The sequence below is a fragment of the Trachypithecus francoisi genome, unplaced genomic scaffold (assembly GCF_009764315.1).
Source record: "Trachypithecus francoisi isolate TF-2019V2 unplaced genomic scaffold, Tfra_2.0 Lachesis_group12, whole genome shotgun sequence".
NCBI lineage: Eukaryota > Metazoa > Chordata > Mammalia > Primates > Cercopithecidae > Trachypithecus > Trachypithecus francoisi.
This window is the reverse complement of record NW_022681457.1, coordinates 49,028,363-49,044,371: the sequence shown is the minus strand read 5'-3', so window position 1 is coordinate 49,044,371 and position 16,009 is coordinate 49,028,363. Positions and strand designations below refer to the sequence as shown.

The 16,009-nt window shown below is 38.3% G+C and overlaps 1 protein-coding gene across 3 annotated transcripts in view; it reads right to left on the bottom strand.

Moving 5' to 3' along the window:
- Positions 1-1,579: 1,579 nt before the first annotated feature.
- Positions 1,580-16,009, bottom strand: part of HS2ST1 (heparan sulfate 2-O-sulfotransferase 1) — a 205,554-nt gene continuing 191,124 nt past the window's right edge. For 2 of the 3 annotated variants that reach the window (XM_033225486.1, XM_033225488.1), the window contains 3 exons: positions 13,990-14,087; positions 8,028-8,185; positions 1,580-7,138 (listed from right to left, as the gene is read on the bottom strand). In XM_033225486.1, coding sequence (XP_033081377.1) covers positions 6,909-7,138; positions 8,028-8,185; positions 13,990-14,087 — 486 coding nt within the window. In that variant the 3' untranslated portion in view covers positions 1,580-6,908. The remainder of the gene's footprint in view (positions 7,139-8,027; positions 8,186-13,989; positions 14,088-16,009) is intronic. The other variant, XM_033225487.1, reaches the window with a different exon arrangement.

Here is a 16,009-nt window from a genome sequence, read left to right as displayed (position 1 = left end):
TCAGCTAATCAATTTTGAGAGATCTAACAGTTTCAAACACCTAAGACTGAAACCTCTACATTGTTTTTGTTTTACAGCACAACCTGGTTGCCTTATCAAGAGGGCACCCAGAATCATCAAAATGGATACAAATGAAATGTTATTGCCACAAGCACTTTAAATACATCTCTCAAGATGCTACATGAAATACCCAGATTTAGGTCAAATTGGTTCAATCTGTGAAAGCAAAACAAAGTTCAGAAGCCAGATCAGTTAGGGACTGTAGGTCTACTCTTTGCCAGATTTTAATATTTAATTAGATACAGGTTAAAGCTTTGATACTTTAAGGCGGCACATGCTTTAAAAATCACAAATTAGCAAGTTTGACGGTTCTTTGATGTTAAGTTTCTACTAAGAGACTGAGTGATTTTAAATTGGAAAGAAAGGAGAGCGGAGGGAGAGGAAGAAAGAAAAGAATGAACTGATTCTACAATCCCAGAATAATCACTCTTGGATCTGCTGCTCAGGGAGAGAAATTTCTAAACATTCTTACAGTTCAAAATACTTAGGTCGCCTGTTTCATGGAGGGCGTATTTAGCAAGAAAACCTAGACAGGGGTAGTTATTGCACTTACAGCTCATCCTTTTCCAGCATCACTGATAAGACAGGCTGAAGGCTCTAGAAATCTAGTTGCCCACACCCTTGATCTAAAATAAAATTAATCCATATATGTTTTATCTATTTCCCTGTAAATGCTGTCAGTGCTAATGATGTGAAACATTTCCAGGCAAGACTTTCATTTTTACACTTCAGGTTTACAGAAGTAGAGGTAGAGACTTAGAGTTGGTATGTTTCATTAGAAGCCTTCATGATCAAACCAGAGGACATCAGAAAAGTTTCTAGGGGGTTCTTTCTAAACTCTAACCCAGGCCACAAAATCTGGAAGAGCAAAAGAGGCAAGGAAGCCAAACATCTGATAGGGAGATAGTGAATTCCTTCTTTGTGATCCTAGATTCTTTGGGAAAATGCTAGTCTGTTTTATAAGCTTTGACATAAGAAGTAATCATCATTGCCTAATTGAGGCAAAAGCAAGGGGTGCTGAAAATTTGCACAGATGCATTGTTATGAACCCAAGTTAATGCCTTCATTCCCCATTTATCGATTATATCCCACCTGTCACCAAATGTTGGCGTTTTTGGCCCTGAGATCTGTCTGCTTCTCCCCAACCTTGTCTCTACTTTTCTTGACAACTGCAGTCAGGTCCTCAGAGGTTTTCATGTTCTCAATTTTTAGCTTGAGAGCTTATTGTTTACACTGCTGCTGTCCTTTCTGTTCAAAGAGTGCAAATCATTTTACTCCTGGGATCCTGAGTTTTATGTGTGTACTACTTAGCAGTCCTTACTGTTCAAATATACTAAGATATGAACTCCGTCACTTCTGGAATAAGCAAGTCCTATCTTCTTTAGAACAGTCAGCATTTCCCCCCTTTAATCTGTACAAATGAGTGATTTGTATGTGGAAAGAACAGCAAGAATCAGAACCAGGAATATCTATGCTACAGGTACATAAGTGAGGCGGTATTAAGATAATCAGTAAAAAGTACAGTCATTCAAAAATATTTATAAAAATATCATTTATGAAATGACAAAACTAGTATTCTGCAGGGTGAGAACGGCACATCAGCTTGGTAACACTATTCCAGCACAGCATGTAAATACCAGCAGTTATTAGCCTACCCTGCCCAGTACTTTGCATACATCATGCCCAACCTTTGCAACAATCCTGTTATCTCCATTTACTGGTATCACATTGCTAAATGCAGATCCCTTTGACTCTCAAGCCATGTTCTTTGTTCTGTCACTGCAAGTACACACCAAATTCTTTTAAGAAAATTCATCACGGAACTGGTGTTTTATCAACCCAATATCATATAATATAAATAGAATCAATCAAGCATTGCTCAAAACAATGAGCCAGTGGCTAAGAATTGAAAATCAACGTAATTGAGACTTTCTTTTTTAAGGGCAAAAAAAAAAAAAAAAAAAAATCAGAAATGTGTGTTCTAAAAAAACATTATGGACATGTCCAAACTGTGCCATAAATGTTAGATTAAGTTACTTTCAAATTTCTTTTTTATTCTAATAGCCCTTTCTCTATTTTTCTTTTTTCTTCTAATTAAGTATGTACTTTGTAAGTTTTCTATCTGAAATGTTATTACCAGCGATGAAATACAACGCAAAAGCAGCAGAGGTCAGTCCAGATAAAATATTGTCACAAGCCATAAAATCATTAAAAACCAATGATGATTCATGCTTTTCTGATGGCAACTCTACCTGAGAGTTAAGTTGACACTGAACACTGAGTCAGCTTGGAAAATGTCCATCAGTGTCAACGCTACAAAAGAAAATATTAAAACAGGACACCAAACCATTTTTCCCCTTCCCACTAAGTGTTTATTTTATAGCTTTTGCATCAGGTAGTCAACTGAAACACTTCAACATCAGAAAGCTGGCAGAATGTTAAGGAAAAGGAGTGATTATCTCTCCAACAGATGTGACAAAATGGTTTCAAGTTGGAAACAGAATTGCATAAATGAATCAACTGAATGGAGTGGGGGAGGGCAGGAGCGAGAAGTAGTAAGCATCTTCCAACAGGACTATGAGGAAAAAAAAGGCACTGTTGAGCTGTGTATTTATAAAATAAAAGTCAAAATACGCAATCCATGTTTCCAAAATTACATTCAACACTGCTTCAGAGATGCTCACATACCTCTCAATAGGAAGCTACAAAAACTGTCTAAAAAATGAGAGAGACAGCATCAATGTCCCCACACAGGCTTAACAGTAATGTATTTTCAAGAGTTCATCACCATCAGGGTCCATTTTATAAATAGTACTGCAAAGGCCACAAAGCTGCATGAAATTACAGGATAAATCTGACTAAATGATCATTCATTTCAATCTCTAAAATTCTTGCTCCAAGTAATCAGAAAGTAAGCTCCACTCCAGAGGAGCTGAATTGGCAGTGGATTTGAAACAGGGTTGCTTTTCTCCTCAGAAGGCTGCCTAAAGAGCAGTTTAGTTGGCATCATACAGCAACTCTGCATAGGGTAAACGGATGCAAAACCATAACAGCAACTTCTCTGCTTCCTCTGAAAGTAAACAATGCTAATTTATGAAGAGGTCAACTCAAATCATAAAGGAGAAGCACCTGGGCCTCTTAAAGGCAAACTACATAAAAGGTTACAGGGCGCTTCTCATAATAAGGATTCTAGGACCATAGGTGTGTTTGGGAATGACCAATGGGAAAATCCAGTGAGATGATTTACACAGATGTTCTCTATGCAGATTTGAATTTAAATTAAAATGCCAGCTATGCATTTGGGAACCAGCCTTTAGTTAAATTCTCTAGTGCTCTCAGAATTATTTGATTTTATTAAAAAAGAGAGAATCATTGTCTACAAACTATTTTCTAACAATGCAAATACAGTAAGCAAATCATCTGCAATATCAAAATATTGTTTGTAAATCACTGATGGCACCAACGATTTTAGGAATTTCCAATAGGACACATATTGAGAAAAAGCAACAGATTATAGGTGTTAACCAAATTTTAAGATCAGAAAATAAAATTATAAAAATCAGTAAGTTTCAATAGTTTAAATCCAATCATCAGGAATTCAGAAGCACCCAATATGTTTGAAGTTGCACAAATGCACATGGATGACAGGAAAGTAATCCCCATGCAATATCTTAAGTGTTGCTATCAGATATATTTAAGTGCTACTTTACAGATTAAAGCTGGGTAAAATCAAAATATATTTTACTTCCCATTAGATTTTAAAACAATCACAATAATTTATCAACAGTTGCCATTTCACAGCAATTAGAAAACAGGAGTTGATACAAGTTGAACAGAAAGGTATCTTTTCCTCTTTTAGGAAATAAACATATATATATATATATATATATATATTTCACATACACACATAACATTATCTTTAAAATTCCAAGTGGTTAATTTACTTTTGTATTATAAAAAAATTATCTCCCTATGGTCAAAATACTGAAAAAGCGCAAAGGCTGAAAAAAGAAAACCACATTTGCCACTTTAAAAAAATACATTATTGTCTCAGTGGTTCTATTTATTTAACTGATTATAAAGTATTATGACTCCTAGTACTGTACTGGACCTGATGGAATTAAATCCACCCCTTTCTCAGTCTCCAGAAAGGATACTCCTAACGCACCCTAAAATATGGTAAAACAAATGCCCCTATTCTGAACTGTTAAACTGGGAAAGAAAACATGCCCACCTGGAAACAATATTAAGTCATAAAAGTTTATGAATCTGTGCGAGAGACTACACGAATCAGAAAGCAATTCTTTGGATATGTTAGGAGCTTTTAGAAGTATATAAACTCTTTTAGGCCTCTAGAGTACAGATACAAAGATGATTTCTCCATAAATAATTATTTAGCCAGTGCCATGGTTGGTAGCCCATGGTCTGCATCTGGGATGTCATCTGTTTTTGTAAATAAAGTTTTATTGGAACATAACCGTGCTCATTTGTTTACATAATATCTATTGCTGCTTTTGTGGTACAATGGCAGGGTTGACTAGCTGTGACAGAGACCATATGGCCTGCAAAGCCTAAAATATTTACTCTCTGGTCCTTCCACAGAAAGTTTACTGACCTCCTGATCTAGTTCACAAAGTACTGCTCTAGTTACCTAAAAGAGTTAATGCACCTCAAGAAGTTTTGGGCATGTGGTGCAAGAGTAACTTGCATACTGGGGTTTGTTCATTAGCAGGTAATGTCAAACCCCACCCTGAAGTGGTGCTTTACTTTTGGGCAAGGAAATAATTTGTATACATTTTCAGGAAATACCTATAAAAATCAATTTGAAAAAAGAAAGGAAAGAAAAAAGCCAAATAATAATAATAAAAATAAAAAGCCTGGCTATGTTCTTTTAATACTTTCATATTATATTATTGTGAGGAAAGGGTGCTAAAATTATTCTTCCTGTCATTCTTTTAGTTTTTCTTTAGTTTGTTTATAAATGTTTTCTCATAAGAAGTGTTCCCTCATGCCCTCCCATAACCTTTAAGGCAATCTACCTAAAATGCTTACAGTCTGTGAAGCCTTGTTCAGAAATATTTAGTTAAACCATAGGTATAAAATAGCTACCATTTCTTAATATTAATGTAAAATAAAAACAGAAACATCTTTCAAATTTGAAGAGCAAAGTTTCCCTGACCCTAGTCAGCTAACAAAGCCTATTTCTAACAGGGAATTTCCTAAACTCAAGCAGCTGCTCACGAAGCTTTGAGTTCACAGGTGTTTCGTATTTCAATCGTTGCTGAAACATGGAAGATAAAACACTGAGAGGATATTTATCAAACACAAATTTATATCAAGATTAACTTTTTCAACCAGCTTACAAGCAGATTTTTCCCTTTCTTTGTTAAAAAAGGAATGCTATGAAACTATATGTTAAAGATGTTTCTACAATAATACCTTACATTTATATAGCGCTTTACAATTTTCAAAGTGCTTTCACATGCCATCTCATTTAATCCTCACAACAGCCCTGTGAGGTAGGTACAGCAGGTATTATTATCCTCATTTCAAGATGAGGAAATTGAGGCAAAGAGAGGTTAAGTGACTTGCCCAAGATCACACAGCTGGTAAGTGGTAGAGCTAGGACCTGAAATCAAGTTTTTTGACTCCTTGTCCAGTACTCTTTTCACTGCAATTACTGCCTCAAGTTATGAATAATGAATTGTGTATCAAAATTGAAAGCTTATTGAAGTTCATTTCAGTGATGTCTTAACAGTAAAGTTAAATGAGAAATACAAGAACAGTAGGTCTGATGGTTTTACTTGACATAAAATTGGTGCAAAACCACTTTTATCTAATTACTTGTAACCTTTTGGTCCAAATACATAAAATATGCAATATTTACAGCATTTTCCTTTTTTTGTAAATGCAATGCTTTAAAACACATTATAAAGCACCTTAGTAAAAATAGTCTACAGGTAAAAGTACAGAAGAAGTAGGAAAATCCTACCCATACCACAGCTCACCAATGGAGTCATAATACGGAGTCACCGATATCTCAGTTTACAGCTTTACAAATAACCCATGGAGAAACAAATACTAAACTTACTTTTTTGATATTAATGTGTGAAAATCTTAACTAAAACTTCAGACAATCTCAGTATTCTTTGAAGTATCTTCCCAATATTAGACATTGAGGAGACAGGAATGAGAAATACTGCTTTGACGCTTTATCTTTTTACCATATTAGTCATGATTTAAATTGATTTTTAACACTAATCAGCATTTAAAAAATTAAAACCACCTACATAAATATGGGCAAATCCAACTACAGCAGAAACATTTCTTAGCAAATATGATTAAACATTCCAATAAATTTCATGAGACATGACTCACAAAAACAAAGTACACACTGCCGAACAGTTACTAACACAATTCAGTAGAGGTGTATAACCCAAACCCTCAGTGAAGGCAGAAGAGGCAAATGGACTCATCTTCATTCATGGTTAGTTGAAAAAATGCTTTATCAAAAACAAGAGTATCAGAACCTTTTCTGAAATTGTATTTAGCCTTTTGATTAGACCTGCCATGAGTTCATTTTAGGTGATGTATATTTTCTCCCAGGCAGGAGGTTATAACTTTCACCAAAGTTGAGCCAGGAAAAATAAAAATGCCTGAAATTTAAACTTAGAACACTGACATACCAGCCAGTATCTACTTCCTTGACGTTACTGTGTGTTTCCTAATTTGGCTCGATATAAACTGTCATATACACCTACTGTCAGCAATCCAGACTGTGGAGCTGAGAACAAAGGTGAAGATAGGGTCAAATTTTAGTTCAAGAATCCAATAGTCACACCTTATACTCAGTTTGACTTAGGGTAAATCTTTTCATAGAAAAAGTTTTGTGCGAGGATGTAGAGGTCTCCATCTTTTTCTCGAACAGCATGGGCTCTGATGAATTGGAACTGCTCTAGTGCAAATTCATAGAACTCATTCTCCATTTTCCAAATATCAGATTGCTGTAGTTTTGCAATGGTTTGTTTAGTGGGGAGTTTCTTCTCTGTGGTTTTCCTAAGATGAGATTTCTTTCCTACTTACAAAGGGGAAAAAAAAGGAAAGGTAAATAATTCTTGGAGAACACACAAAAGGTCAATGCCTCTTTATTTGAAGAGGTGGTTAATATGACATTATTAAAGAATAGGTAACATAATTGTCTTATATAATTCAGGTAAAAATGGAGCCTTGATCATACTAGAGCCATGATTCAGTCCTTTAGAATGTAAATCCTCAACCTAGTAAAGACTTAATGAAATGTCAAATAGTAAATGTAAGGATTGGCACACAGTAAAGTGTAGGCTGTCACCTCACACACTATATTCTCAAGTGCTTGGTGCTCTGAGACTAGTTCATTTCTGATAAAATATCTATTGCCAAACTGTATTCTATTTTCTCATAATCTATATTCTCTAAAATTATGTTAGAAGCTAGGGCATACGCATCCTCAAGGAAAGAGTTCCTATAACTGCATCTTATCAAGCAACAGCAAAAAACAAAACAAAACAAAACAAAAACACAATTAACTTATCACTTTCAGATACGTAATACAGCTGAGGCTGCTGAAACATGGCTTAGGCATACTTTAGTTCCACTATCCCACCTCTACTTCAAAATGGTAGTAGGCAGGACTAATACACAGGCCTAATGTTTGATATCTGGCAAGAAACATATTTAATACTATACATTTCTAAGGCTGGTTCTGTAGTTTGTATCATTCCACTATTTCTACAGTGCCTTCTAATTTTCACCTAATTCACAGTTATTCAATAGAAAATAGTGAGCAGAAACAGACAAGATACCTGCCTTTCTGGAGTTATCTGTCGTTGTTTCACTGAAGAAACTTCAAGTCATATATTTACGAGTTGCAAACAAACAAACAAAAGAAACCAAAGAAAGTTTTAAAAAGAAACCCTTCCTTTATATACCTGTGCGATAGAGTTCAGTGGCACCCCTGAAAAACCGGGGCAATGCTGCCTCCAATAACATGATAAAATCTTCAAGTTCTTCAGTAACTCCCACCAGAAAATATTCATTAACTAGGTTATACTTGGCTTGATCCATAGCCCACCTGCTTCCCACATTCCTGAAACCAAAGAAAAGGAATTAAAACCTGGTTGTGAAATCTGCTGAGTGTTTTTGGTGACTTTGACACCACATATTACAGAGAAAACAGATAAACACATGTATATCCAAAGTCTCAATGCCCTTTTATTACCATCCTGTGGGAGGCACACCTGTTTCTAATTTCCTTTGCTTCCATCTCCAGTTTCTGCTCAACTATGCAGTGCTAATTCAGAGTTTACCAGAGGACTCTTAACATGAGCAACTTAGTTTAAGGGCACTTTAAAAATGTATATGGATATAAGAAAATATACCCCTCCTATATGATTTAGTGTGTGTTTTAACTTCTTTAAGCTACTCTAAATTCTGTTAAGAGCTCTCTAGTAAAGTGTAAACAATTTGTGTTTACTGCTTATTGTGTGAGTTTTGAATTTTTGTGAGCTGTTTTCTGAAATTTCTGAGGAACGGAAAATAGATAATGGCTCTGCTAAGAATCTTTTATTTTTATTTTCATTTACATTGTCAGCTAATGCTATTAACAGAGATTTGATCCAAAATAAACTCTACTTTTGGGTTCTTTTTAGCACAAATATTCCTTAATCCAAATTCTAGCTCTGTGTTTAAGTAGTAGTATGATCTTGAGCTGGTGGCTTCACCTTTCTCAATTTTGTTTTCTCAAACTATTTAAAAAAAAAAAAGAGGTGGAGGGGAGCCATGATTAACTGGTTTCTAAGCACCCTCCCAGTTCTGTGAATCTATGAAACATACTAAAGAAATACAATTAACATCTCCTCAAAAATGCCCAATAGAGCAATAGTTTTTATTGTTCTAAAGCAGGGATTGGCAAACTTTTTATGTAAAAGGCCAGAGGATAAATATTTTAGGTTTTGCAGACTACACAGTGATATGGTTTCGATATTTGTTCCCTCTAACTCTCATTCTGAAATGTGATTCCCAGTGTTGGAGGTTGGACTTGGTGGGAGGTTAACTGGATCATGGGAGCAGGTCCCTTGTGAATGGTTTAGCACCATCCCCTTGGTGATAACTGAGTACTTGGCTCAGTTAGTTCATTAGAGATCTAGTTATTTAAAAGACTGGGGGCCAGGTGTGGTGGCTCACACCTGTAATCTCAGCACTTTGGGAGGCCAAGGCAGGCAGGTCACCTCAGGTTAGGAGTTCAAGACCAGCCTGACCAACGTGGAGAAACCCCATCTCTACTAAAAATACAAAATCAGCCAGGCATGGTGGTGCATGCCTGTAATCCCAGCTACTTGGGAAGCTGAGGCAGGGGAATTGCTTGAACCCGGGAGGCGGAGGTTGTGGTGAGCTGAGATCATGCCACTGCACTCCAGCCTGGGTGACAAGAGCAAAACTTCATCTAAAAAAAAAAAAAAAAAGACTGGGACCTCCCCCTTCATTCTCTTGTTCCCACTCCTGCCATGTGATGTGCCTACTCCCACTTCACTTTCTGCCATGATTGTAAGCTTCCTGAGGCCTGCACCAGAAGCCAAACAGATGTTGGTGCCATGCTTGCACAGCCTGCAGAACCATGAGCCAAGTAAACCTCTTTTCATTATAAATTACCATCTCAGGTATTCCTTCACAGTAATGTAAGAATGGCCTAATAGAGAAAATTGTTCCTAAGGAGTGGGGTATTGCTGTAAAGATACCTGAAAATGGGAAAGTGGCTTTGGAACTGGGTAATGGGCAGAGGTTGGAAGAATCTGAAGGGCTCTGAAGAAGACAGGAAGAAGAGGGAAACTTTGATATTTCTTAAGCTGAGACTGGTTTAATGATTGTGACAAAAATGCTGACAGAAATATGGACAGAAGTCCAGGCTGATGAGGTCTCAGAGGGAAATGAAGAAGCTACTGAGAACTGGAGTAAAGGTCACCTCTATTATGCCTTAGCAAAGAACTTGGCTGTGTGGTGTCCAAGTTCTAGAGATCTGTGGAAGTTTGAACTTAAAGACTGATGACTGGTCAGGTGCGGTGGCTCACACCTGTAATCCCAGCACTTTGGGAGGCTGAGGCAGGTGGATTACCTAAGGTCTGCAGTTTGAGACCAGCGTGGCCAACATAATGAAACCCCATCTCTACTAAAAATACAAAAATTAGCCGGGCATGGTGGCACACTCCTGTAATCCCAGCTACTCGGGAGGTTGAGGCAGGAGAACTGCTTGAGCCCAGGAAGCAGAGGTTGCAGTGAACCGAGATTGTGCCACTGCACTCCAGCCTGGCTGACACAGTGAGACTCTGTCCCCCCTCCCAAAAAAAAAAAAAAAAAAAGGTGATGACTTAGGACATCTGGCGCAATACACTTCTAAGCAGCAAAGCATTTACGATGTGGCCTGGCTGCGTCTAAGAGGCTACAATCAAATGCAAGAGCAAAGGAATGACTTAAAGTTGGAACTTATATTTTAAAGGGAGGCAGAGCATAAACATTTGGAAAATTCACAGCCTGGCCATGTGGTAGAGAAGGAAAGCCCCCTTTTTGTGTTGTTTTTTGTTTTAAAGACAGGGTCTTGCTCTGTTGCCCAGGCTGGATCTTGGCTTATTGCAGGCTTAACCTCCTGAACTCAAGTGTTCTTCCTACCTTAGCCTCCCAAGTAGCTGGGATCATGGGCATATGCCACCACACCTGGCTAACTTTATGTTTTGTAGAGATGAGATTGCCCAGGCTAGTCTCAAATTCCTGGGCTCAAGCGAGCCTCCCACTTTGGTCTTCCAAAGTGCTGGAATTACAGGCATGAGCAACCACGCCCACTGGAAAGCCTATTTTCCAGGGAATAGGGCAGGGAATAGGGAAGGAATTTAATAACACTGTGGAGCAATCACTTATTAAGGAAGTTAGCATGACTAAAAGGGAGTCAAGTGCTAATATCCAAGACAATGGGAAAAAGGCCTCAAAGGCATTTCAGAGATCTTCCAGGCTGCCCCTCCCATCATAGGCCCAGAAGCCTTGCGGGGAAGAAGGATTTAAGGCGACAGGCCCAGGGTTCTGCTGCCCTGAGAAGCCTTGGGACATTGCTCCCCACATCCCAGCCACTCCAGTTCCAGCCTTGGCTCAAAGGAGTTCAGGTATAGCTTGGCACACCACTCCAGGGGAGCATAAGCTGTAAGCATTGGTGGTTTCCAGGTAGTCTTAAGTTTGCAGATGCTCAGAATGCAAGTATGAAGGAGCTTGCATTCCATCTAGATTGCAGCTTCCATCTAGATTTCAGAAGTGGGTTGGGTTGGAGCCCTCACCCCCCACAGACCCAAACAGGGAACTGCCTAGTGGAGCTGTGGGAAGGGGATTATGCCCTCCAGACCCCAGAATGGTTGGCTCACCATCAGCTCTCACACTCTCCCTGGGAAAACTGCAGGTACACTCAATTCCAACCCATGAGAGCAGCCATGTAGGCTGTACCCTGCAAAGCCATGGGGGCAGGGCTGCTCAAGGCCTTAGGAGCCCACCCCTTGCACCAGGATGCAGGAAATGAAGTCAAGGATTATGTTGGAGCTTTAAGATTTAATGACTGCCCTGGCCGGGCGCGGTGGCTCAAGCCCGTAATCCCAGCAGTTTGGAAGGCCGCAACTGGCGGATCACGAGGTCAGGAGATTGAGACCATCCTGGCTAACACTGTGAAACCCCGTCTCTACTAAAAAATACAAAAAAAAAAAAACTAGCCGGGCGAGGTGGCGGGCGCCTGTAGTCCCAGCTACTCGGGAGGCTGAGGCAGGAGAATGGCGTAAACCCGGGAGGCGGAGCTTGCAGTGAGCTGAGATCCGGCCACTGCACTCCAGCCCGGGCGACAGAGCGAGACTCCGTCTCAAAAAAAAAAAAAAAAAAAAGATTTAATGACTGCCCTGCTGGGTTTCAGACTTGTGTGGGGCCTACTGCACCTTTCTTTTGGCCAATTTCTCCCTTTTGGAATGGAAATGTTTATCCAATGCCTATACCACCATTGCATCGGAAATAACTTGTTTTTTTTTTTTTTTTAATCTCACAGGCTCACAGGTAGAAGGAACTCATCTCCAGATGAGATTTTGGACTTGGGACTTTTGAGTTAATGCTGGAATAAGACTTTGGGACTACTGTGAAGGGATGAATATATTTTGAAATATGAGAAAGACATGAGATTTGGTGAGCCAGGGGCAGAATAATATGGTTTGGATGTTTGTTCCCTCCAAATCTCATGTTGAAATGTGATTCCCAATGCTGGAGGTAGGGCCTGGTGGGAGGTGACTGAATCATGGGAGCAGATCTGTCATGAATGGTTTAGTGCCATCCCCTTGGCGATAACTGAGTTCTCGCTCAGTTCACACAAGATCTGGTTGTTTGAAAGTCTGGGAACCATACCCCCGCCCCTAGTGCCCACTTTCTTGCTCCCACCATGTGATACGCCTGTTCCTGCTTCACCTTCTGCTATGATTGTAAGCTTCCTGAGGCCCTTGTTGGTGCCATGCTTGTACATCCTGCAGAACAGTGAGCCAATTAAACCTCTTTTCTTTATAAATTACCAGTCTCAGGTAGTCCTTTATAGTAATGCAAGAACAGCTAATACACATGGTTTAGGTTACAACTACTCAACTCTGCTGTTGCAGTGTGAAAACTGCCACAAGCAGTAAGTAAAAAATGTATGTGGCTGTGTTTCAATAAAACTTTATTTATAAAACAGGTGACACAGCTGGGCATGGTGACTCATGCCTGTAATCCCAGCACTTTGGGAGGCCGAGGCAGGTGGATCCCTTGAGGTCAGGAGTTCGAGACTAGCCTGGCCAACATGGTGAAACCCCATCTCTACTAAAAAAACAAAAATTAGCCAGGTGTAGTGCAGGCACCTGTAGTCCCAGCTACTCGGGAGGCTGAGACCGGAGAACTGTGAACCCAGGAGACAGAGGTTGCAGTGAGCCAAGACTGTGCCTCTGCATTCCAGCTTGGGCGATAGAGCGAAATTCTGTCTCAAAAAAAAAAAAAAAAAAAAAATAATAATAATAATAATAAAACAGGTGATAGGCCAAAATTGGGTCTGCAGGTTACAACCTGTAGTTTGCCAATCCCTGTTCTAAAGAAATAGTTAAAAATTGAGAAGGCATTCTTTATAGGCTTCCAATTCTTATACTAGTATGAGGCTTTGATGTAATTTATTGAGTAGGACCTTAAACTCCACAGCAATCTAATAATATATCTCAAATAATGAAGAAATTCCTTGTATTTCTCATTATGGTTTAAGGAAGAAACTTTGAATATGTTCCTTTTTCCTCCTACTTCTCCTATTAAAATGATTGAATAGAACAAATAAACATGTAAAATTATTTTTAAAAACTGAAAACTCAACACATTCTGAGGAAATACATTTTTTATTAAAGAATCTTCATTTTCCACTTGATATTTACTAGCAAACTAAACCACACCCATAACCTTGGCTTCTCTTAAAGTCAAAATCAGTTTAACAGTAAAACTAGGTGAATTTTAACCCACTAAGCCTTTACTTAATTTAACACAAATAGCTAAAACAGTAAGTTTTGGACAAAATAAGATATATGACCACCTCCCAGTCTCTAAGAGCTCTACTGGAATACAGCAAAACATAACACCAAAAATAAGAAATATTAAAAACTAGCATCTGAGAAAATAATGCAAGGATATTAGGATATTACTCTACATGAGGAATCTTTTAAATGCATTTAAAAGTAACTGCAAAACTAGATATTACTCAATTACATGTTACTTTTAGTCTAGTCTTTCACTGATTTCCCTATATGTAGCCCTTGTGAAATGAAACACAGATATAGAGATAATAAGAATGGTAATCAATTTGAGCCAACTTTATCTCCCTACCAGCATTCGGAGCTATGGCCACAGAAGAACGGGATTTGAAGCCAGAGCTTCTCTGGAGCACAGTCTGAGCCACCTTCTGCTACACATTCATCAAAGGTCTAGAACAAAGACAAAGCAGTATGGGTAAGCCATAAATCCAAGTCTCACCTATCAAATATCTAATGTGGTAAATTGTTAAATAATTGGGTGAGAGTAGGTGGGATGAGACACTCTTATTTTCTTTGGAGTCATGTAAATTAATCACGGTTGGGCATGGTGGCTCATGCCTGTAATCCCAGCACTTTGGGAGGCCGAGGCGGGCAGATCACAAGGTCACGAGATCGAGACCATCCCCATCTCTACTAAAATACAAAAATTAACTGGGCGTGGTGGCTTGTGCCTGTAGTCCCAGCTACTCGGGAGGCTGAGGCAGGAGAATCACTTGAACCCAGGAAGTGGAAGTTGCAGTGAGCCGAGTTCGAGCCACTGCACTCCAGCCTGGTGACAGAGCAATACTCCATCTCAAAAACAAAAACAAAACAAACAAACAAACAAATCACATACTGCCTTGTAACAGGCAGCTCTTAGGATCTGGTTTAGAATCTTAGGATAGGTTGATCTGTCTATCTGTCTGTCTATAGCTTTATCTACATAACTTGTTTCATGTGCTTTTTAAATGTGTTATGTGTTATGTTCTGTCTTTCCAACTACAGTGAAAACTTCCTGAAGCAGCATTCGTTGATCATGCAGTAGCATTTGTATCCTCCAGAGCATATAGAATAGTGCTATATAAACCACTTGCATAATTAATATTTGTAAATGACTACTGAAAAGACTGCGCTTTGGGGATTTACATGGGTATTAAAGGCATAGCTCTAGCGGAGATGAGGACAGAGGAAATAAAATATTTTCATGAGGCATTTGATATTATTTCTGAATTTTGCTAGATGGTCTTAGATTTGCCATCCTAGGCCATTTTCTAAAAAGTGGTTTTATTATCATTTGTGCCAAATTTTGTAGCTCATAAAAAGAAATAAGAAATAAAACCTTACGTATCTATATATCTACCATATCCCAAACTACAGCTATTCAAATTTGAGTATTTGGTGGTACTTTCTCAAAATGAATTGAAAGAACAGCTGACGGTGTTGATACCCTACATGTTCTCAGCTGGAAGCTATTCTGACCCTCAGGTGATATTTGGCAATGTTTGAAGACAATTTTGGTTCTCACAGCCCAGGTATGGGGGATGCTACCAGGTAGAAGTAACAGATGCTGGTAAACATCCTACAATGTATAAGAAGCCCCCCACAACAAAGAATTATCTGGCCCAAAACAACAATAATGTTGAGGTTGAGAAATAGGCCAATGATAAAAATTAAGCTTTCAAGCAAAAAATAAAATTTTGGAAAACTTGTATCTGCCACCATAAGCTTGACAGTCTCCCAATACTTAAAGACTTTTCTGATGAGATTAGTGGTGATATTAATGAATATGAGTTTTTAACGCTGTATAACAAAATACGTTAACATCTGAAAGGTCCATATAACTCAGTGAACCAGTATGTTCCAAATGACCAATGTATGATGTTTCAAAATTATGCTTGGTTGAAAGATCCATTCTAAGTGTAAAACGTATCAACAGATTTTAATGTAGCAAAGTGTAAAAAGTTCACTGCTATGGTTTCAGATTCTACACTGCAACTAACTTTTGAAACTACCACTTGTCAAGTTTTAGTGTTTACTAAAGAATAGCCACAATTTTTTGAAAAGGTATTAAAATCCTCCCTTTTCCAATTATATATCTGTGTGAAGCTGGAGTTCCTCAATTCAACCAAAAGAACATTTTGAACAAACTGAATTCAGGAGCAAATATGAAAATCAGCTGTCTAGTTTCTCAGGGTTCAAAACAAAACAAAACAAACAGAAAATTTAAAAAATAAAAATAAAAAAAGAAAATTGGCTGTCTACAGTAAGCCAGATGCTAAAAAGATATGCAAAAATGTAAACCGATGCCACTCTTTTCATTTTTTTGTTGGAGG